The sequence below is a fragment of the Hyperoodon ampullatus genome, assembly GCF_949752795.1.
Source record: "Hyperoodon ampullatus genome assembly, chromosome: 4".
NCBI lineage: Eukaryota > Metazoa > Chordata > Mammalia > Artiodactyla > Ziphiidae > Hyperoodon > Hyperoodon ampullatus.
Window position 1 is genome coordinate 106,387,359 of NC_136917.1, and position 23,005 is coordinate 106,410,363.

The following is a 23,005-nucleotide window of genomic DNA, read 5'->3' on the forward strand; positions in this document are numbered from 1 at the left end:
CCACTTGTCCTAGGGTTCTGTCTGGTTTTTTTGTTGTGTTGTTCTTTTGTTATACTATAGTTTTTAGTGCTTGTTATCATTGGTGGATTTGTCTTTTGGTTTGGTTGCTCTCTCCTTTTTTTTCAATTACTTAAAAATTTTTTTTTAATTTTTAATTTTAATAACAATTTTATTTCATTTTATCTTCTTTCTTTCTTTTTTATCTCCCTTTTATTCTGAGACGTATGGATGACAGGCTCTTGGTGCTCCAGCCAGGCGTCAGGGCTGTGCCTCTGAGGTGGGAGAGACAAGTTCAGGACGTTGGTCCACAAGAGACCTCCCAGCTCCACATATATCAAACGGCGAAAATCTCACAGAGATCTCCATCTCAACGCCAAGAACCACCTCCACTCAACGACCAGCAAGTGCCAGTGCTGGACACCCTATGCCAAACAACTAGCAAGGCATGAACACAACCCCACCCAATAGCAGAGACCTGCCGAAAATCATAACAAGGCCACAGACACCCCAAAACACACCACCAGACGTGGACCTGCCCATCAGATAGACAAGATCCAGCCTCATCCACCAGAACACAGGCACTACTCCCCTCCACCAGGAAGCCTACACACCCACTGAACCAACCTTAGCCACTGGGGGCAGACACCCAAAACAACGGGAACTACGAACCTGCAGCCTGCAAAAAGGAGACCCAAAACACAGTAAGTTAAGCAAAATGAGAAGACAGAGAAACACACAGCAGATGAAGGAACAAGATAAAAACCCACCAGACCTAACAAATGAAGAGGAAATAGGCAGTCTACCTGAAAAAGAACTCAGAATAATGATAGTAAAGAGAATACAAAATCTTGGAAATATAATGGAGATGATACAAGAAACGTTCAACAAGGATGTAGAAGAACTACAGAGCAAACAGTGATGAACAACACAATAAATGAAATTAAAAATTTTCTAGAAGGGATCAATAGCAGAATAACTGAAGCAGAAAAACAGATAAGTGACCTGGAAGATAAAATAGTGGAAATAACTACTGCAGAGCAGAATAAAGAAAAAAAAAAATAAAAGAATTGAGGACAGTCTCAGAGACCTCTGGGACAACATTAAACACACCAACATTCGAATTATAGGGGTCCCAGAAGAAAGAAAAAGAAAGGGACTGAGAAAATATTTGAAGAGATTATAGTTGAAAACTTCCCTAATATGGGAAAGGAAATAGTTAATCAAGTCTAGGAAGCACAGAGAGTCCCATACAGGATAAATCCACGGAGAAACATGCCAAGACACATATTAAACTATCAAAAATTAAATACAAAGAAAAAATATTAAAAGCAGCAAGGGGAAAACAACAAATAACACACAAGGGAATCCCCAAAAGGTTAACAGCTGATCTTTCAGCAGAAACTCTGCAAGCCAGAAGGGAGTGGCAGGACATATTTAAACTGATGAACAGGAAAAACCTACAACCAAGATTACTTCTACCCAGCAAGGATCTCATTCAGATTCTGTGGAGAAATTAAAACCTTTACAGACAAGCAAAAGCTAAGAGAATTCAGCACCACCAAACCAGCTTTACAACAAATGCTAAAGGAACTTCTCTAGGCAGGAAACACAAGAGAAGGAAAAGATCTACAATAAAAAACCCAAAACAATTAAGAAAATGGTAATAGGAACATAAATAATGATAATTACCTTGAATGTAAATAGATTAAATGCTCCAGCCAAAAGACATAGACTGGCTGAATGGACACAAAAACAAGACCCATATATATGCTGTCTACAAGAGACCCACTTCAGACCTAGAGACACATACAGACTGAAAGTGAGGGGATGGAAAAAGATATTCCATGCAAATGGAAATCAAAAGAAAGCTGGAGTAGCAATTCTCATATCAGACAAAATAGACTAAAACCAATACTATTACAAGAGACAAAGAAAGACACTACATAATGATCAAGGGATTAATCCAAGAAGAAGACATAACAATGGTAAATATTTATGCACCCAACATGGGAGCACCTCAACATAAGGCAAATACTAACAGCCATAAAAGGGGAAATCGACAGTAACACAACCATAGTAGGGGACTGTAACATCCCACTTTCACCAATGGACAGATCATCCAAAATGAAAATAAATAAGGAAACACAAGCTTTAAATGATACATTAAACAAGATGGACTTAATTGATATTTATAGGACATTCCATTCAAAAACAACAGAATACACTTCTCAAGTGCTCACGGAACATTCTCCAGGATAGATCATATCTTGGGTCACAAATCAAGCCTTGGTAAATTTAAGAGAATTGAAATTGTATCAAGTATCTTTTCCGACCAAAACGCTATGAGACTAGATATCAATTACAGGAAAAAAATCTGTAAAAAAATAGAAACACATGGAGGCTAAACAATAAACTACTTAATAACCAAGAGATCACTGAAGAAATCAAAAAATACCTAGAAACAAATGACAATGAAAACACGACAACCCAAAACCTATGGGATGCAGCAAAAGCAGTTCTAAGAGGAAAGTTTATAGCAATAGAATACTACCTTAAGAAACAAGAGGGCTTCTCTGGTGGCGCAGTGGTTGAGAATCTGCCTGCTAATGCAGGGGACACGGGTTCGTGCCCTGGTCTGGGAGGATCCCACACGCCGCGGAGCAACTAGGCCCGTGAGCCACAACTGCTGAGCCTGCACGCCTGGAGCCTGTGCTCCGCAACAAGAGAGGCCGTGATAGAGGCCCGCGCACCGCGATGAAGAGTGGCCCCCGCTTGCCACAACTAGAGATAGTCCTTGCACAGAAAGACCCAACACAGCAAAAATAAATAAAAATAAAATTAATAAACTCCTACACCCAACATCTAAAAAAAAAAAAACAAGAAACATCTCAAGTAAACAACCTAACCTTACACTGAAAGCAATTAGAGAAAGAAGAACAAAAAAACCCCAAACTTAGCAGAAGGAAAGAAATCATAAAGATCAGATCAGAAATAAATGAAAAAGAAAGAAAGGAAACTATAGCAAAGATCAATAAAACTAAAAGCTGGTTCTTTGAGAAGATAAACAAAATTGATAAACCATTAGCCAGACGCATCAAGAAAAAAAGGGAGAAGACTCAAATCAATAGAATTAGAAATGAAAAAGGAGAAGTAACAATTGACACTGCAGAAATACAAAGGATCATGAGAGATTACTACAAGCAACTATATGGCAATAAAACGGACAACTTGGAAGAAATGGACAAATTCTTAGAAATGCACAACCTTCCAACACTGAACCAGGAAGAAATAGAAAATATAAACAGGCTAATCACAAGCACTGAAATTGAAACTGTCATTAAAAATCTTCCAACAAATAAAAGCCCAGGACCAGATGGCTTCACTGGCGAATTCTATCAAACATTTAGAGAAGAGCTAACACCTGTCCTTCTCAAACTCTTCCAAAATATAGCAGAGGGAGGAACACTCCCAAACTCATTCTACGAGGTCACCATCACCCTGATACCAAAACCAGACAAAGAAGTCACAAAGAAAGAAAACTACAGGCCAAAACCACTGATGAACATAGATGCAGAAATCCTCAACAAAATACTGGCAAACAGAATCCAACAGCACATTAAAAGGATCATACACCATGATAAAGTGGGGTTTATCCCAGGAATGCAAGGATTCTTCAATATATGCAAATCAATCAATGTGATACATCATATTAACAAATTGAAGGAGAAAAACCATATGGTCATCTCAATAGACGCAGAGTAAGCTTTCAACAAAATTCAACACCCATTTGTGATAAGAACCCTCCAGAAAGTAGGCATAGAGGGAACTTACCTCAACATAATAAAGGCCATATATGACAAACTCACAGCCAACATCATCCTCAATGATGAAAAACTGAAACCATTTCCAGTAAGAGCAGGAACAAGACAAGGTTGCCCACTCTCACCACTCTTATTCAACATAGTTTTGGAAGTTTTAGCCACAGCAATTAGAGAAGAAAAGGAAATAAAAGGAATCCAAATCGGAAAACAAGTAAAGCTGTCACTGTTTGCAGATGACATGATACTATACATAGAGAATCCTAAAGATGCCACCAGAAAACTTCTAGAGCTAATCAATGAATTTGGTAAAGTGGCAGGATACAAAATTAATGCACAGAAATCTCTTGCATTCCTATACACTAATGATGAAAAATCTGAAAGTGAAATTAAGAAAACACTCCCATTTACCACTGCAACAAAAAGAATAAAATATCTAGGAATAAACCTACCTAAGGAGACAAAAGCCCTGTATGCAGAAAAGTATAAGACACTGATGAAAGAAATTAAAGATGATACAAATAGATGGAGAGATATACCATGTTCTTGGATTGGAAGAATCAACATTGTCAAAATGACTCTACTATCCAAAGCAATCTACAGATTCAATGCAATCCCTATCAAACTACCACTGGCATTTTTTACAGAACTAGAACAAAAAATCTCACAATTTGTGTGGAAACACAAAAGACCCCGAATAGCCAAAGTAATCTTGAGAAAGAAAAACGGAGCTGGAGGAATCAGGCTCCCTGACTTCAGATTATACTACAAAGCTACAGTAATCAAGACAGTATGGTACTGGCATAAAAACAGAAATATGGATCAATGGAACAGGATGGAAAGCCCAGAGATAAACTCACACACATATGGTCACCTTATTTTTGATAAAGGTGGCAAGAATATACAATAGATAAAAGACAGCCTCTTCAATAAGTGGTTCTGGGAAAACTGGACTGCTATATGTAAAATAATGATATTAGAACACTCCCTAACACCTCACACAAAAATAAACTCAAAATGGATTAAAGACCTAAATGTAAGGACAGACACTATTAAACTCTTAAGAGGAAAACATAGGCAGAACACTTCATGACATAAATCACAGCAAGATCCTTTTTGACCCACCTCCTAGTGGGTCCTAGAGAAATGGAAATAAAAACAAAAATAAACAAATGGGACCCAATGAAACTTAAAAGCTTTTGCACAGCATAGGAAACCAGAAACAAGACGAAAAGACAACCCTCAGAATGGGAGAAAATATTTGCAAATGAAGCAACTGACAAAGGATTAATCTCCAAAATTTACAAGCAGCTCATGCAGCTCAACAAAAAAACAAAGAACCCAATCCAAAAATGGGCAGAAGACCTAAATGGACATTTCTCCAAAGAAAATATATAGATTGCCAACAAACACATGAAAGGATGCTCAACATCATTAATCACTAGAGAAATACAAATCACAACTACAATGAGATATCATCTCACACTGGTCAGAATGGCCGTCATCAAAACAATCTACAAACAATAAATGCTGGAGAGGGTGTGGGAAAAAGGGAACCCTCTTGCACTGTTGGTGGGAATGTAAATTGATACAACCACTATGGAGATCAATATGGATGTTCCTTAAAAAACTAAAAATAGAACTAGCATACGACCCAGCAATCCTACTACTGGGCATATACCATGAGAAAACCATAATTCAAAAAGAGTCATGTACCACAATGTTCATTGCAGGTTTATTTACTATAGCCAGGACATGGAAGCAACCTAAGTGTCCATCAACAGATTAATGGATAAAGAAGATGTGGCACATCTATACAATGGAATATTACTCAACCATAAAAAGAAACGAAACTGGGTTATTTGTAGTGAGGTGGATGGACCTAGAGTCTGTCATACAGAATGAAGTAAGTCAGAAAGAGAAAGACAAATACCGGATGCTAACACATATATATGGAATCTAAAACAAAACAAAAAATGGTCACGAAGAACCTAGGGGCAAGACGGGAATAAAGATGCAGACCTACTAGAGAATGGACTTGAGGATATGGGGAGGGGGAAGGGTAAGCTGTGACAAAGCGAGAGAGAGGCATGGACATATATACACTACCAAACATAAAATAGATAGCTAGTAGGAAGCAGCCGCATAGCACAGGGAAATCATCTTGGTGCTTTGTGACCACCTAGAGGGGTGGGATAGGGAGGGTGGGAGGGAGGGAGACGCAAGAGGGAAGAGATATGGGGATATATGTATAACTGATTCACGTTGTTATAAAGCAGAAACTAATACACCATTGTAAAGCACTTATACTGCAACAAAATTGTTAAAAAGTAAAAGTAAAGCAGTATTAAAAGAAGTTTAATACAAAGAGATAGAATGCTTAGAGACCTGTTAATAATACTGAAAATAAGCTGGAAAAATTGCAGAGCTGTGCAAGTAAAGCGCTGGGGAAACCAGCCGAACGAGCAGTGCTGTCCAGTGTCCCTACACCACAGGCTAGGCATGCATACCAGTCATCTCTACTGGTGAGGGCTGCCATTAACTTTCACATTAGACTTCCCCTACATGCTCAAGGTCAGTCAGCGTATTGGGTTCTATGCTTACACAAAGCGAGAAATATTCAATGACTGCTATCTATTTGATAAAACAACAAATAGTGTATTCTCAGGATTTTCAATAGTTCACTTCTCCTTTCTCTGGTACTGTTTGCCACCTCACTATCATGAAGGAAGCAGCTTTGTGAGAAAAATCCAGTACACACAAAGTAAGGCAGAGCAGAAAGACTAAGAAGCCAGAGGTCTGATCCAACTGCATCTAAAGGCCAAGGTTCCCATACTGTTAAGGGAGGGGAAAAGAATCCTATGAAATCCTACCTTGCCCAAATTTTTTGCTTTTTTTTTGGGGGGGGGGACAGCTGTTTTTAGGAGATATTAAGAAGGGTTTGGGAGAAAAAAAGGGAGAGTAACAAGGTCCAATGAGTTTATGAAATACTGCATATTATGCTCCCCCCTTGGTGATTCACAATACAAACACTGGCTAAAACTCCAAAATGCCCCTCTGTAAGGAAAATTATTTGTTCAATTCAGCATTTCCCAAACCTATCTGACCATTTAAAAAATGAACTGTCTGTTAAAATCACTAATGTGATCTCCTAAACACAGTTTGGAAAAAAGAAATGACAAGCTTTTATGCTCCACAGGTATTTCTCTTGAAGATTTCCAAACTTAAATAGGATAAACTAGGGTTGCCTAGTAGAAATGCCATCCTGCAGCATAAGTTGTTAAAAAAATTTGTTTTAGTTGCCTGCGTTTTATTCATCATATCAATAGGTAATAAAAATGCTAAATATATCTAAAAACACTCTAGAATGGATTATTGATAATACTGATGGTGAAATACAAAGGCCCTTATTACAAAAAACTAGATGTAATCAAGAGCTGAATTTGCCTTGTGCTGTTCAGGATTTACCTTCAGTTTAGACGAGTATTTTTTTTTTTTTTAAACTCTAAGAAAAAATGTTTTAATTTCAAATCTGAAATACTCTCCTCTTTCCTATTGAAATAATTTTTATACTACAGTTGTCTCTCAATGTCAACTTTCTTAGGAATCAAGTTAATAGTACAACTGAGTGTATCTACTACCATCAGATGCACTGAGTTAACTAAGAATGATAAAATAGGGGAAAGGAGATAAGACTCAAAGTAAGTCACTCAAAAGATTGGTGGTAGGTGCAGGCAGGAAACACACTACATACAGATCAAGTCTCACTACAGGAGAGGCATAGATTCCAAAGGTTTCTATGTGATATAGTGGAGTAGAATTTTATGAATAGGTTAGTCTAAAATAAGGAAGACAGAAATTACCCTAGAGAGTATATGTGATATTTTCAGATGTCACAAATTGGTTTGCTATGCTTTGAAATGATCTGAACATACTATTTTTTTTTTATTAAAACAATTCCAGAAAGAAATAGGAAACTAATTTCTTACCTGCCAAAGAGACTATCATGAACAACATAGACAGAACACACGCTGAGATCTATTAATCCTTTTGGTTTTGTAGCTCGTTTTTCACTTTCAAAATAAATAAGTTGGGCATCACTGCCCTCTAAGATAAAATATAAATTTTTCCACCTTTTTCCTTTGCCTGTTAAAAAAAAATTGTTTCCCCTTAGCCAAATAATGAACTATGAAGTCACATATAGTAAAATCATAAAAATTATTGTTGCTAAAAACTAAAAATTAAATATATTTCAATTTTTATTCCAAAGCTTAAATAACACCAATCTTTACAAAACGAGAAAATGTCTGTAATATATCTGTAGAAAAATATCTTTTGTTATATTGCTTGCTTTAGTGAGTCAGTGAGTAAGTTGACAAGGGTACCTTAACAGTATGTTTAGAGATTTCATTATGATAAAATCTTTAAAATTCTTGCTTAGGATTCATTCTTTTCCAGTCATGAGAAAAAAAACTCTTCTACTAATCATGCACCCCTCAATGCCCCAACATTTCTTAATGCCAAACTGAGGCAAATACATAAAATAGAAACATCAATACTATGAATGTGCCAAGTGCCAATAAGAATTTTCTCTTAAAAAAAAAGTTATGTGGTAGAGAGGGGCTCAAGAATCAGATACCAACTTATTAAATACGTATCTCAATGATAAGTTTTATGCCCAATATTTAAAATGCTTCTAATAAATGTTAATGGTAAAATACTGAAATTGCATCTTTAGTCTTAAAAGTTTCACACTTACCTTTTTTTAGAAGATAACCTTTTTTAACAATGTTTTTATAAAAGGCATCCTTTGTTTTACGACGAATTGTATTATAAATTTCCTTGCCATCCACTGTATCATTGAGTACTTGTTCTTGATCCTGAATTTTCAAAAATACTAAAATTATTTCATGAATTCTTGATGGAAATGAAAACCTACTAAACTACCAATTTAAAAACCAGATTGTCTGTCTAGACATTAAAAAAAGTTTTAATACTAAAACCTAAAATGATGTAACATATAGATTAAGAGATCCTTTGCTTTCCAAAGAAATTTTCAAAAAGGTGCACTTACCATTTCTCAAGAACATGGACAACTAATAAGCTTTTTTTTTTTTGGAAAAATACAGGGTTTTTTTACATTTTACAAGCAACACTGTTTTCAAAACATGAATTTGTCCAAGCATAATTGATTAGAACCAATTTGAGCATAAAGCAAATTCATGTTTGCTTACAGACAATTATATCCATGAGAAACTCTATGTGAATGCAGAAAATTGCACCCAGCTGAACTGAGATGCCTAGGAATATGCAAAATACATCTCAAAAGCCTAAAAGCCTCCCCAGCTTCACCGAGTGTTACACGCCATACCCATCCATCCACATCTGGTGTTCTAATGTGTCTGATTTCAGATAATCCTTCTTGTACCACTTCCCGCTATTTACAGCCCTTCTGATGGCCTCTTCCACAAGTAAACTTCAGGTCTTTTTCAAGGTAAAGTGCCTTATTTATTGTAATATTTAAATATTTCTTATCCATTTAGCATGTATAAAAACTACGCTACATTTTTACTAGCTTCTTTATGTGTCACTGATGAAGGTTTTGAGTGTTGCACCCTTAACCCCCCCTTTTTCCATAATCCTGTGGTTTTTATTGCATGATTTCATATAACACCGTGACTTACAGGAATGCATGTGTGTTAAATGCTAAATCCCTGCCCCGCCCCCGCAAGTAACAAAAAGAATTATGATGTCAGGAAGAATACAAAGAGAAGAGTGCCTTTATAAATGATCTTCCCAAAATAAGTCAATTTTCAATATTACCATCAAGGTCCAATGGACCCAATTTTAGTTTTTTTAGTTTCTTTCTTGAGCAGCTCTTACTATTTGCAAGAATTAATATTTTATGACTTTGTTTTCTTAGAGACTTATAGATCCAGCTGATCATTTTATAAATCTAAGATACGTTATGGGATTTTCACGAATCATATTTTTCCTATATCTTGAAACACTCTGCTATTTCATCATCGTAGGAACCATTTCACCATGACTTAACAATTATTCTCAAGTATGCCGAAGAGCAGGCACTGGCAAACCACAGCACATGGACCAAATCTAGCCTACTGCCTGTTTTTGGACATAAGGTTTTACTGGAACACAGCCATGGCTCATTCCTTTACATACTGTCTGTGGTTGCTTTCACACTACAAAGCAGAGTTTAGTAACTGAGACAGAGACTGAATGGCCCACAAAACCTAAAATGTTTATTATCTGGTCCTTTACAGAAAAGTCTGCCAGCCCTTGGTCTAGAGGGTGATGCAACAGTTTAATAAATCATCTCTATTGCATCACCCTTTGGCATTTTTTACTGTGTGGCCAACTATTGTAGCATCTTTCAAAAAAGTATAAAAGGCCATCTTTGTTGTATTTTTATTAGTTTTCATTGAACACATAAGAAAATTCATAATTCTTAATTTTCTGATCATAACAGCAAAGAGAAAAAAATTGACAAAGAAAGATGCTTGACAATTATAAAAAGACTCAGATGATAAATGCAAAGAAACAGCAAGACTCTGGGATCTATTGTGATGATAAAATTGATTTTGATAAGCAAAATCTCAGACTATAATTTTTCAGATGGTAATCTCCTTGGTGAATTTTCTCAAACTAAGAATCGCTGAGTGAATGATATATTTCTAGGGGAAAAGAAATATAGTGCTCTCATCTAGTTAGTGATTCAATAGGAAGGACATCATCATGCAATAATTTGTAACAAGAATCTAGATTATCCTGTTTCCTAAAAGGAAATGAGGATTCTTTAAATTTTTATGATTGTGCACCAAGATTTATTCAGTATGATTTGTAAATAGACAAAGGTTACTAGAAGGAAACATATAATATAGAAATTTAAAAATTCACCATATTGATCATTCTGATGTTTATAAGTCTAAACATAAAAATGTATTACACTTATGAAGCAATAAAGACTGTACTATCCAACAAAATTATGAACCATCAAAGTTTTCAAAAGTATTGCAGTTGATGACCCAAGAACAGCAAGAAAGAATCATAAACTAGAACCCAGTTGAAATATATTTAAAATCTGGAATCAGTACTGCATTTTGACAGTAAAAACGTAAGAAGAACCAGAGTAATCATAAGCAAGAACTTATAAAAGATGTATCTGAAATTTGGATTTACAAGATGGATATGTTCCAAGTCCCTGCATGACAGTGGATGAACAGTTAGCTGCCTTCTATTTCAGGTATGTAACCCTTTATAACCAAGAAAATATGGAACAAAAATTGGGGTTTGCTACATTTAAATTCTTATTAAATTTTCTAATAAAGTTTTTTTGTACTAAACCTTTATTCTTACTTCTACAAATTATTCAGAAAATGACTAAGAACATAAAAAAATTTTAAAGATACATTGCACCCAGATGATAAATAGTGATGACTACCTCCCTAGTTGTATAGATTTGTGCTTACCAGTCTTTATTACAGTAGTGATAATATTTACTATTAGGTGCAGAATGGGGCGCATTTGTAGTTTATTATTTAAGACATATTACTACACTAACATTTGGATTTAAATATCTGATTTCAAGATAATCTATATAAGCCTTTCCTACTTATCTTAAGATAGGGGCTGATCAACTGATCTGTAACTCCTACATTAGAAGACACTACAGGCAAGGACGCAACCTCACGGTCCAAGTTCTAGTAAATTACTGGATGATAGTAGGGAAGGCTTCTCAGCCTACTCTTTGTACACAGTTCTGAAGAAGGAAGTCTTATATATTACTCCCCAAGGGAAGTAAATAATCGGGTGAGAGTCTAACAGCCACTGAAGCAAGCTTTTGCATAGCGGTTAGGTGTGCAGGCTCCTGTAACCAGACCTCAGTTGTAAATCCTGCCTTTGTCATGTAATGGCTAAGAAAACTCATTTAATAAATTAATTCAATAAATGTTTGTTGAGTGCCAGGTACTGTTCTAGTTCTTGAGATACATCAGTAAATAAATATCTTTACCTCCAAGGAACTTACTATATACCAATGAAGAAAAGAGATAATAAACATAATAAGCAAATTGTACTGTGTGTTAATAGGTGGTAAGTGCTCTACAGGGTAGGGCAGTTTTGCATGCCACTGCAGGGACTCTGGCTTGTACTCTGAATGAAATGTAGAACAACTCTAAGTATTAAACAGAGGTGTGAAATGGTCTGACACATTCTAAATGGATCCCTCTGACTGCAGTGCAGTGTTAAGGGGGTGGGGGGCAAAAGTAGAAACAGAGAGATGAAGCCAGATTCTGGTGATGGTTGTATTCTAGATATATTTTGAAGGCAGAGACAGCATGATGTTCTTGACAGTTTGGATACAGAGTGTAGGAGAGAAAAAGAAGAGTCAAGGATGACTTGATGCCTTAAGTAATTTACTCTCTGGTTCCAGTTTCCGTATCTGTAAAATGGGCATAATTACAGGATCAACCTCATCAAATTGTTTAAAAAGTTAAATAAATTAATACATATAAGAAACAGTGCCTAAAACATAGTGCTCAAAAAATGTTAGATATCAGTATTTTTAGTGTGGGGTGCATTGTCTCAAAAGGCTCCTTCTTTTCCTCTAATTTGTCTGAAGTGTTAGTTCCACTAAGTAAGCACACCTAGCTAGGACTCTGCTCTTTCTCTTCCAGCATCTTACCCGGAGTGGGAGTATGCAGGGTCACCTCAGAGGGAATGAGATGATTCTGCTAGCTAGTCACTTTTACATTAATAAAAGGACATTATTAGCCTTTGGGTTCTCTAATAGTTAGAATCCTGCTAGGAAGGATAGGTAAGTGTTATGATTCTCAAACTTCTACTGTAACCTACTTTTACTCCAGGCCCAAAATAATTGACTTCAAATAGCATTTAATGGTTTTTGTGAAGTAATCAAATTGCTCTGTAATCAGCATCTGTTATTTCTGAAGTATTCAAAGCGTTATAGGCATTTTTGCAAATGACAATAATCTGAGGTTTGTTCAGTTATGAAACAGTAACACAAGTAAGAATGAGGCTCACTGTATATTTGAAGTAATTCTTAAAACTATCTTATAACTTAAGTATAAAGTTTAAGTTCACTAGATGTCAAATGTTATTTTTATAACGTAAAAAATTAAATTAGAAAATTCTAAGCATAAATTCAGGATGGGAAAAATGCATGACTTAACTTGTGGGCCAATAAAATAAAATTTGTTGACTTAGGAAACAGTTTAAAATCATCATTAATTCAAACAGCCAATGTGAATCAGAATTCAGGATATAGCAATGGGACTGAGTGGCAGGTCTGTCATTTGTAGGTAAAGGCACCTCTGATCCCTAATAAAAAGATCCTAAGCTGTGGTTTCTAGAAAGTACGTACCACACTATGTGGTTTTAAAAAAAATTGGTCCAAGTCTGCCAGAACTGCCAACAAAAGTGGTACATCATTGCTAACTACAGATACTAGGAGGGTGTCAACAAGGAAGTAAAACTTGAGATGGATCTTAAACTTGCAGGATTTAGATAGGGAGAGAGGAAAAAACTGACATGGAGACAGCAACAAACACAATAAGATACATTAGTGATAATTCAGAGGATGAAGTGAGTGCTTCCTGTTGGAGAGGAGCTATTCATTCAATTAATATTGATTGAATACCTAATGCCTAGTACTATTCTAGGCACTAGGAATACAACACAAAACACTTGCCCTCCTGAACTTTACATTCTACCAGAAAAGCATGAGGAAGTGAAGCAAGATACATTAAAATGTGACAAGATGATGATTCTTAAATTTATATTAAGCATCAGAATAATGATGCCCCCCCCTTCAGCAGTTGCAATGAATAGTAGGCTATAACCATCAGAAACTAACTTGTTCAGAGGAAGAAATATTGAGAAGCTCGAGACACTACAAATCACTGTGAAAGTTTAGTGGGGTACCCAAAACCTCTCACAATCCTTCTTTATGTCCCTAGAATATCACTACCTCCATTTTCCACATAGGAAAATTCTTAATCACTCCTTTGAAGTACCTTTTTCTAACCCCTGCTACAACCTTTTCCCACCACACTTTAGGAAGTATCATGGGCAAGAAAGAGAAGCTAATCAACCACCCTATGCATTAAGCAACTAGTATTCAACAGGCCCTCTTGTTCAAGGCCAGTCTTTCTTCTTATGTTCTGGACTTCAGCCACTCTTGCCTTCTCTAGGACCCTGTATGTGGGGTATTGCCATTACCCCATCCCTCACCCACCACTATCACTCTCCTCCCGAGTACAGAGACATGCTCAAAAATTTCTCACCATAAAACTACGGGCAAATAAAATAAAGAAATAAAAAGTTTAAAGGCCTTTTGGCCCTACATCATCTTCTAGCTATCATTTTTTATTTATTTTCTTTTCTTACCAATTTCACCTAGATAAGCCTGGCTGTGATTTATCCTGGCTGTCTCCACTTTTGCCTCCAACAAACTCACTCCTTGACCCAGTCCAACTAGGCTTCTGTCCCCACCACTGCTTCGATTCTCAAAAAGCCACCAAGGACTTCCTAATTATCTAGAACCAACATAAATAAAAACTAAGAGATTCGCTTATAAGTATTCATTTTCTGAAAGAATCTGAATAATCTGCAGTTTTAAATTTTACCCAATTTCAAATGCATGGATGTGTGCATAAACATACCACCAAAAATGCATTTTAAAATAAAATGCTAATTATTGCTAAAAGAAAAACAACACTGACCTGCATTGGTACAGGTTCCTTAAGATAATACCCTTCAACAATTTGTTCTTTTCGATAGTGATCTATGATGTCCCCAATGCTGTTAAAATAAAAATTACTAACATTGACATAATTTGTCTCATAAAAATTGCAAACCTTAAAGATACACCAAACCTTGTTAGCAAGGATTCTCTATTTACAAGTTTTTTCCAAAGTATATAACCAGAATACATTAACAGACTATATGATCATTATAGTCACATTACTTTAGAAAAACAAGAATGTTCCTAATATTGGTTAACAGATCAGAAATACTTGAGTCAGAGATTTCAATTTTCCATAAATGTACTCAAAGCACCACTATACGTGAGGAAATGATTAAAAAAAATTTTTTTTTTAAACAAAAGTATCTGAGAGACTGAGAAAGAAAAACCGACAGACAAATGGCATTTATTTAGCAAGTAGTGAATTCAGGTAAACTTCAAGAATTTTTATCATCAAAAATTTACATATTCTGCTTTTATATTAATCAGATGGAGTTAGGTCATGAGACATAAATAGCAGGTGAAAGCAGAAACAAATTAAAAAAAAAGAAGAAAAAGACCAGGAGCTAACCTTATATGTAGGATTATCACTACAGTAGGAAAGGCCTATTGATGATTTTGATAAAAAGAGCTATAAAATATTAATATTTGGGAAATACTACAAGTAAAACAAAACTGAAAACATTATATAATGTATTTTAACACAAATTTTAACATGATATAATGAGTTTTTAAAATATAAAATGTTACTCATAATCAGTTTGTCATTTTATTGTCCTGAATATGTAAATCCTAGAATTTTAAACTTTCCTTTAATACACTAGAGGAATTGGTATTTAACGACAGCTAGGCAACATTTCTCAAAACAGATCTCATTAATTTACCACTTGGTTTTTTTCATGTTCTTCCCACTGATCCAATAATTGAAATACATACACACACATATATATTTATATATATATATTTTTATATATATATAATTATATATATTTATCACTTGATTTTTTTCAGTTCTTCCTACTGAAAAAATAATTGGAACATATGTTGTATTTTATCTTTGGAGATACATATACATATATACCCACACATATATATCTCTGATAATAAAATATCTGCTATACTACAAAATTATTTTAAACTAAATATAAATAAAGTTTAATGTTAAAAAGCAAATAGAAGATTTGAAAGATTAATAAAAAATTACAGATGAATATGAACTAAATACCAGAGGTAGCATTTAACAGGAGGGGGTAGGGGGATGAGAAAAGTAAAAAGGTATTATCACAAGAAGGACAAAGAAGGTTATAAGTTTTTAAAGGAAAAATGTAACACTAAAGAAAAACGAAAATCAGAAAGAATACATTTGAAGATAGCTAGGTACCACAACAGAGATGACTATGTGTTTCAAAGCAGAAGGCACCAAATCTGAGAAAATATCCAAGGTCTCTGGCTCCACAACTGTAAATGCAATCTATCCTGTGTAGCACCTCAATGTTACGATATAATTCTTGACCATGAACTGAAAGAATAGAATACTACTGCATGGAGTACATACAGTTCAGACTGTGCAGGAGCAAATTTACAAGCATGTGGCAACCAATCAGATATATTTTTTACCAATGACCTGGACTTCCAAGAAGTTTTTTTTTTTTTTAATTACTCTTTAGTTCATAGTCTACCCAGATATGCCTAAGGAAACCGTCAAGAGAGACACAACAAACAAAAATTTCCTACACATTCCATAGCTCTAGCCATGAAATCAGATTTACAACTCAGAAAATTAAAACATGTTAACTATAAATCTGTAAAATAACTGTAAGTTTCTAGAGATACTATATCCTGTACTTTCATTTTAATAATTTACTTTTTAATAAATATAACTCTCTCTCTCTTCTTGAACACTACATGTTAGTAATCTTAAAGGTCTGACCAAAATCTTCCCGCTCCCTTCTTAATCGCCATCTGAACTACTCTCTTCCCACTGATTCTCCTATGCATATTTGTACATCCTTGAATTTATGTCAGCTTACCATCTTTTCTAGAAGACCTGAGCACTAATAACGCAGGAACAGTATCTTTTTTCTTTACACTATATTCACAGATTTGTATAATACACTTCAAAAAGTAGATCAGTCAATAAATGTTTACTGAATTATATTTGTTGTTAAATGCCTCTACTTTTCTAAAATTTAAAATATAGGAATATTAAAGTTATGTCTCAACAATGTAGTTTCTAAATGAAACGGACATAACTGCTACTTCTCTTTGCCCGAAGACTAATGTAGAGTTAATGTGGAGACAGGTCAGCAGAATTTGGCTCTGTTACATAGATTTATTGGATAATCCAACTTTACACTTCCATATCTAAACAATAAGTGATAATCACAAAGGTGTATCTTCTTAGAAATTACTTCATTACTGACATTAATGCTGAAATGGAGTATGTATTTCCAAAACAATTATAAAAACTGCCATTTTCTAGGCATGAGAGTCACATAATTCCGGCTTTCCTTTAAAAATGATATTTTTAATATTAAAGCTAACAGCAACAATACTCCTGAACTTTATAAGATGAACATATACAAGGGGAATAAAGAGTCTAATTTGGGGGAATGACCACGGACACTACATTAACATATTTTTAAAAAATTTAAATCATAATTTTGCAAGCAGACTAATTTGCAATAATTTGGAAAGAAATATACTTCAAATATGTATTTCTTCCTGTTTCATTCTGGTCTTTATCAACAAAAGAGACTACCTTTATATATTTTACAGGCTGCCTCCATTATGTAGGAAGAATTTTCATCTTTAGAGAATGTGTATCATAAAGAAGTTTAAATCAAACAAAACAAACTTCCCCCAGAATTAATGTAAAATACTTTATCTTAAAAAAAAAACTCCATGCAAACATTTATCAATTCAGTTAAGAATATGTTTTCAATTTATTGTTTTATATATTCCATGCCCCTAGAAACCTGGACAATGGGAAAATTTAATTTACCTTCATAGAGGGCTCAAATTGCACCTAGCTAGATTTTCAGTGAGGATGTCTAGATCAGACTGTAATGCTAGAAGGGGTTCAAGCAGCTCATATATGAGGTGTGTGAAAGGGTCCAATCGTCTACACTCATCTTCCATTTGATGTCGTATCACTACCCACTGAACAACCAGCAAGTAACAGAACTTGTTTTTGGTTTTTTGCTTTGTTTTATTTTAAGGCATTAAACTAGGAAAATGCCGGCATTTTAGCTTACACTAGCCTCCAAAACAGGAAAATCATGCTACTCCAGAGTTATCCGGAATGGGAAAACGTTTACACTCAGAAATAAAATGAAAGATTACTTTCTATTATGCAGAAAAAAAAACAGCTGACATTCTATCATATGGTTTTTTCTATTAACTGGTTTTCCTAATCAAGTGAGTGAAGTCCAACCTGAGTTTTGGGACAAGCAAAGAGTTTACCAAGAATTTTAAAGGTGAGAAATAGGAACCAATAATTACAAATAATACCAACTTGAGAACAACCCAATTATTTTTGGGTAACATTATTAATAAGTCTCAGGTAAAAAGGTTCTTAAAGAGTGACCTATTAAAATGTCTCACTGATAAAAAATGGTAATATATTTTCTTTTTCTTAAATGTTCTGCTGTCCTACAGATAATGTATGGACTTAGCAAATTTGCTGCAAATAACTTGTGCATAAATAATCAAAAAATTACATAATTTTGGAAGGAAATAAAAAGTTATTAATTTATATTCACATTTGACACTAGCTAAAGAATTCTTGGATATGACTACTACTAAATTATATAAAATGTCCTATAATTTTAAATATTACAAAGTCAGAAACTTTTATATAATTTTGATTCTGATATTATATTATCAAGATTTCAACTCTCCTTGCCAAAAGTAAAACTAAAAATTTCTCACAACTTACCTGTTATAATATCGGCCTCCCATCATAAACTGATTGTTTGGTGTTGGACATATTTTAAATCGCTGAATATTTTCATTGGTCCGAAAATAAAGTGAATAGTCACCAGGAGTATTATCTGATGGCCTCACAAGAAAACTGCAGACTTGACCAACTATAAAAATTAAGCTGTTAGTTTTATTCCCTAATTATCAAATTAAAAAAGAAAAAGCGTTAAGTAGTATAATTACAAAATACATTCGAAAGTCAAAAACATATGTAAAATTTTCACCGGGAACTTCTGTTTGTTTTGGTTTGGTTTTTTTTTTTTTTTTTTTTTTTTTTTGGCCGCACTGCACGGCTTGCAGGATTTAGTTCCCCGACCAGGGATTGAACCTAGATTTCACTGCAGGGCAATGAAAGCGCTGAGTCCTAACCACTGGACCACCAGAGAATTCCTGAAACTTTTTTAAAATAAAGATAATTTTAAGGCAATTTCTTTTTGTATTTTCTGGTTTATGAGGCACAACCACCCATGACGTTGCTTGTCTTTATTACATAAAAATACAGGGCAGAAATGTGCAGCACTGACTTCTGGTTAATAAGTCTACACCTGTCATAACTTGGAAAGAATACTCTAAACACAGATGGGGTTACTGGCTAAAACTACTATATTCTGTTTGCAAAAGAAAAGTCTAAAAAAGTTAAAGGGAATTTTACTTAAGAATACTCTGTACTTAAGTAATGCTTCCGATTAAACATTAAAAAGTCATAACTATAATAAAATAGTACCAAAAGCTTACAAAAGTAGATTCAAAACAACTGAAATATTTGTGTACCTAATCAAAATCAATACACATGCACTATATTTCATTTAATAGGCACGATCTTGAAAAGTCATACAGAAGCAAATTATCATGTATTAAATATTTTCATATTAATTTTAGAGAAGTCTTTTTGACATCTGCAATTGGCAGTGACTTTTACCACTAAGATGCTTTTTTACCTTTTCTCTGTTTAAGTCCTAATGACAGAAAAGATCAGAACATGATTGCTTTTAGGAAAGCACAATGAACACTTAGAATATCAGACGTCATTTTTATGTAAATTACTAATAGTTCCAATCATCTATCCAAGGCACTTACTACCAAGTAATTTCATGTTCAATACAAAGAATAGGAATTACTGCAAAACTGTGCATGCAAGTGCTTATGTGTATTTTTCCTGGGAGAAAATCATCAGACTCTTAAAAGAGCACATGACCGAAAGAAAATAAAAACTAACCTAAGGAAATTAAGTTTAGCTCTTTTTCAATTTACATGTCTAAAACAAGAGTGAGTGCCTCAGGTATTTGGTGGTGCAAGTTCAAAATCATAAATGTATATTCAAAATTCAGTAAATTCACTAAAATAAATATTTTGGTCCCACTTTGAAAGCAGGTAGCATGTCATTTTGGTTGAGCATTTGGTCTCTGTTACTACCATACAGAATTACCATGTTCTTTAATGAATTTTTAACCTATATCCCCACAATAAAATTGAATACTTCCTAAAACTGCCATAAATCTTTCAAAAGAGCCCACTATTAATTAAAGGCAATGCCTTATGGCTTGAACAGTAACTCAGATAAGATCTTTAAATGATCAGTGGTTTATTCATCATATACATTGAACTCTGGTCATTTTTAAAGAACTAAGACTTCTAAATTACACATTACTGCTTAAACTTGTCTCAAGTCCTTCTAAAGCATGGTTTCCTGAAGAGATATTTGGTAACTAAATTAATTCAGTCTTAAATTTTAGTTAGGATAAGTGATAATGGAATAGTTTTTGTTTTAAATAATAAACCCACAGTACAATTCAATTTTTATTTTGCATATCTCTGTAACCACACAGTTTTAGGAAATGTTAAAATCAACATATTTTAAATAAGGCCCAATTTTATAATTCTACAAGTGTACAAAGATAAATTCAAGAACATTTGCTGCACCTGAACAGCAAGAAAATGAAAACAACATGATATTCCTCTATAAGAGACTGATAATAAATTATGGTATTTATACAATGGAAAGCTTATGGTCATTAAAAGAATAATGAAAATTTATATATGCAGATACGGTATGATTTCCCAAAATACATCTTAACATGAAAAAAGTGTGTTGTATGTTCCTGTGAGGGTGTGTGGGGGGGTATGTGTAGCGGGGTAAGTAGGGGTGAGGAAGAAAGACAGACACGAAACTTCTAGAAACACAGGAAAAAACACTCATCTGGCACTGCTTCTAAGGAAGAATACAGGGGCCTGGTGCAGAAGGAAAACGCACTGCACTGAATTTTATACTGCATGTTTTCAACTAAAAAACACCCAAAACCAAGAACACCAATTTCTCTGTGCTGGGCAAGAAATTACAATATACATAAATATCAAATGAATGCTAAAGGCAAATACATGATAAATGGTTGGTTCACTTTTTTATTCTTTTTAAATAACAACATTACAAAAGGAAAGTGAATATATAAATACCTGTCATTAGTAAATTATAAGCTTCTTGTTTGGAAATTTTCCCATGGAACCATCTTGAAAAGAGAATAAATTAAATATGTAAATCAAAAGTCTTTTTTGCTGTTATACCATCAAAACTAAACAACTAACATAATAAGTTTAATTCAATTGCATTTGATTAATGCAATTGATCAAATGACCTCATTCCTTTTACATTTTTTACTACACTTTGTAAACATGCCTAAGTTCAACAAAATATAGAAAAATTAGGGACTATCTAGTATGAACTACAATTTCCATATTAATTACCAATACAAAAACAGCAATGAGTTTAACTCTGATAATGACAAATTGTTAAGCTTACATCATAACTAGCATTCTTTTTTCTTTTTATTAGGAGGGGGGAGTGGTAGAGGTAGAGCCCACCAGAACTGCCCAGAAAAAAAATTAGTGGATTAATTTTTCTCATACTTCTCTCAAAGTGAATTTCCCTATAAGTTCTCTCTTCAAATCAACATGGTTGATTCATACTTTACTGAAAGCCAGAAAATAAGTCTGAATGATGAGAAAGAAGAGATACCAACATCAAGAACTGAAAGAAAAGAATGACTTAGTATTACTAATTCTATTGGAGCTAATGGCCTATCATATCAGATTGTCAGAATATTTTATATTCTGCATACTTAAAATAAGCCTTTAGAAATTATTATAAAAGGCATTATAGTCAAAATCTACTGCATATAATAACTAAAGTATTTAAATAATTTACCTTAAAATAAAATGATACATCTGGTTTAAAAATTAATTACTAGTAATCAGATTACTTAAAATCTCTCATCTGAAGGACTATTATCTATCTTGCTGATTAAGACATGTTATATGTTAATACCAAGCTGACAACTCCAGATTACCTCTCTACCACTTTGCCATATATTCTTAGGGTCTATAATTATATTTAATCGTGGCTTAAAGAACAAGTTGGAAAGTAAAAACACTACAAGACTAAAATATATAAATGCCCTAAAATCCAATGTTACAGGTTTAGAGGCTGTTCATACTGTTTTAAATTATCCATATTATTACTGGTCAGAGTATAAAATATAACTGAATTTTTACCTTTTCACATGAATAAAATGTTAAACTTTTACTTTCTCTCTTTAACTTTATTCCAACCCTTAACTCACTAATTCAGATTTCCTGAGGCTCCCAATGCTAATTATGAATAATTTAAAACAAGTATACAATAACTGGAGCAGTCCAGGCTGCCTTAAAAGGCAGTAAAGTTCCATACTGCATTCAAACACAGCTGAAATGACCATTTACTACAAATGCTAAAACAGCATTTCTATATTCTAGTGGATAGTTGATTAGATGATCTCGAAGGCGCATCCTATATTTCTCTATAGCTAGAATAAAGGAGAAAAAGGGAATTTAAAAGGGGGAGGGGGCAAAAAATAGCATTTAGAGAACAAATTGGCAATACTGTTTTCTGAAAGGATTGGATCTGAGTTTCCTCATTCAGTCATTTATTACCACATGTAAAATGAGTATATTTCAAGCACATGGTTTGTACCAATAATAGAAAAACGAGACTGTGACCTTAGGAAGTCCCCATTCTAGTAAGAAAAAGGAACATAAATACTGTATAACTATAAAAAGAATGTAGAAAATATAACAAAGAGCAGTGATAGGTACATGCTGAGGGCATTTTTAGAATAACAGAGAAGGGCACCATTTCTGTAGGGTGAATCAGGGGGAAGATAACAGAAGACTTCTTGGGAAGAGTGATAAATGGGTTAAGTCTCTAAGTAAGAATAGGCATTAACCAAATACAATGGAGGGGAATTCTGGCCTAGGAAGTAGCTTGAGCGAAGGAGAAAAACAGTACTAAGCATTTGAAGATCTACAAGCTGGAGAGTAGAATATAAAACTACAAATGACAAGAGATAGGACTTATAAAGGACACAAGACCTGGATCAGATCTTTT

The 23,005-nt window shown here is 34.1% G+C and overlaps 1 protein-coding gene across 3 annotated transcripts in view; it reads right to left on the reverse strand.

Annotated features, from left to right (window-relative positions):
• Window positions 1-23,005, reverse strand: part of RASA1 (RAS p21 protein activator 1) — a gene marked incomplete at both ends in the record, with an annotated part of 106,871 nt that overhangs the window by 23,393 nt on the left and 60,473 nt on the right. For all 3 annotated transcript variants that reach the window (XM_079702325.1, XM_079702326.1, XM_079702324.1), the window contains 5 exons: window positions 7,808-7,964; window positions 8,578-8,698; window positions 14,582-14,660; window positions 18,545-18,695; window positions 21,040-21,092. In XM_079702325.1, coding sequence (XP_079558451.1) covers window positions 7,808-7,964; window positions 8,578-8,698; window positions 14,582-14,660; window positions 18,545-18,695; window positions 21,040-21,092 — 561 coding nt within the window. The remainder of the gene's footprint in view (window positions 1-7,807; window positions 7,965-8,577; window positions 8,699-14,581; window positions 14,661-18,544; window positions 18,696-21,039; window positions 21,093-23,005) is intronic.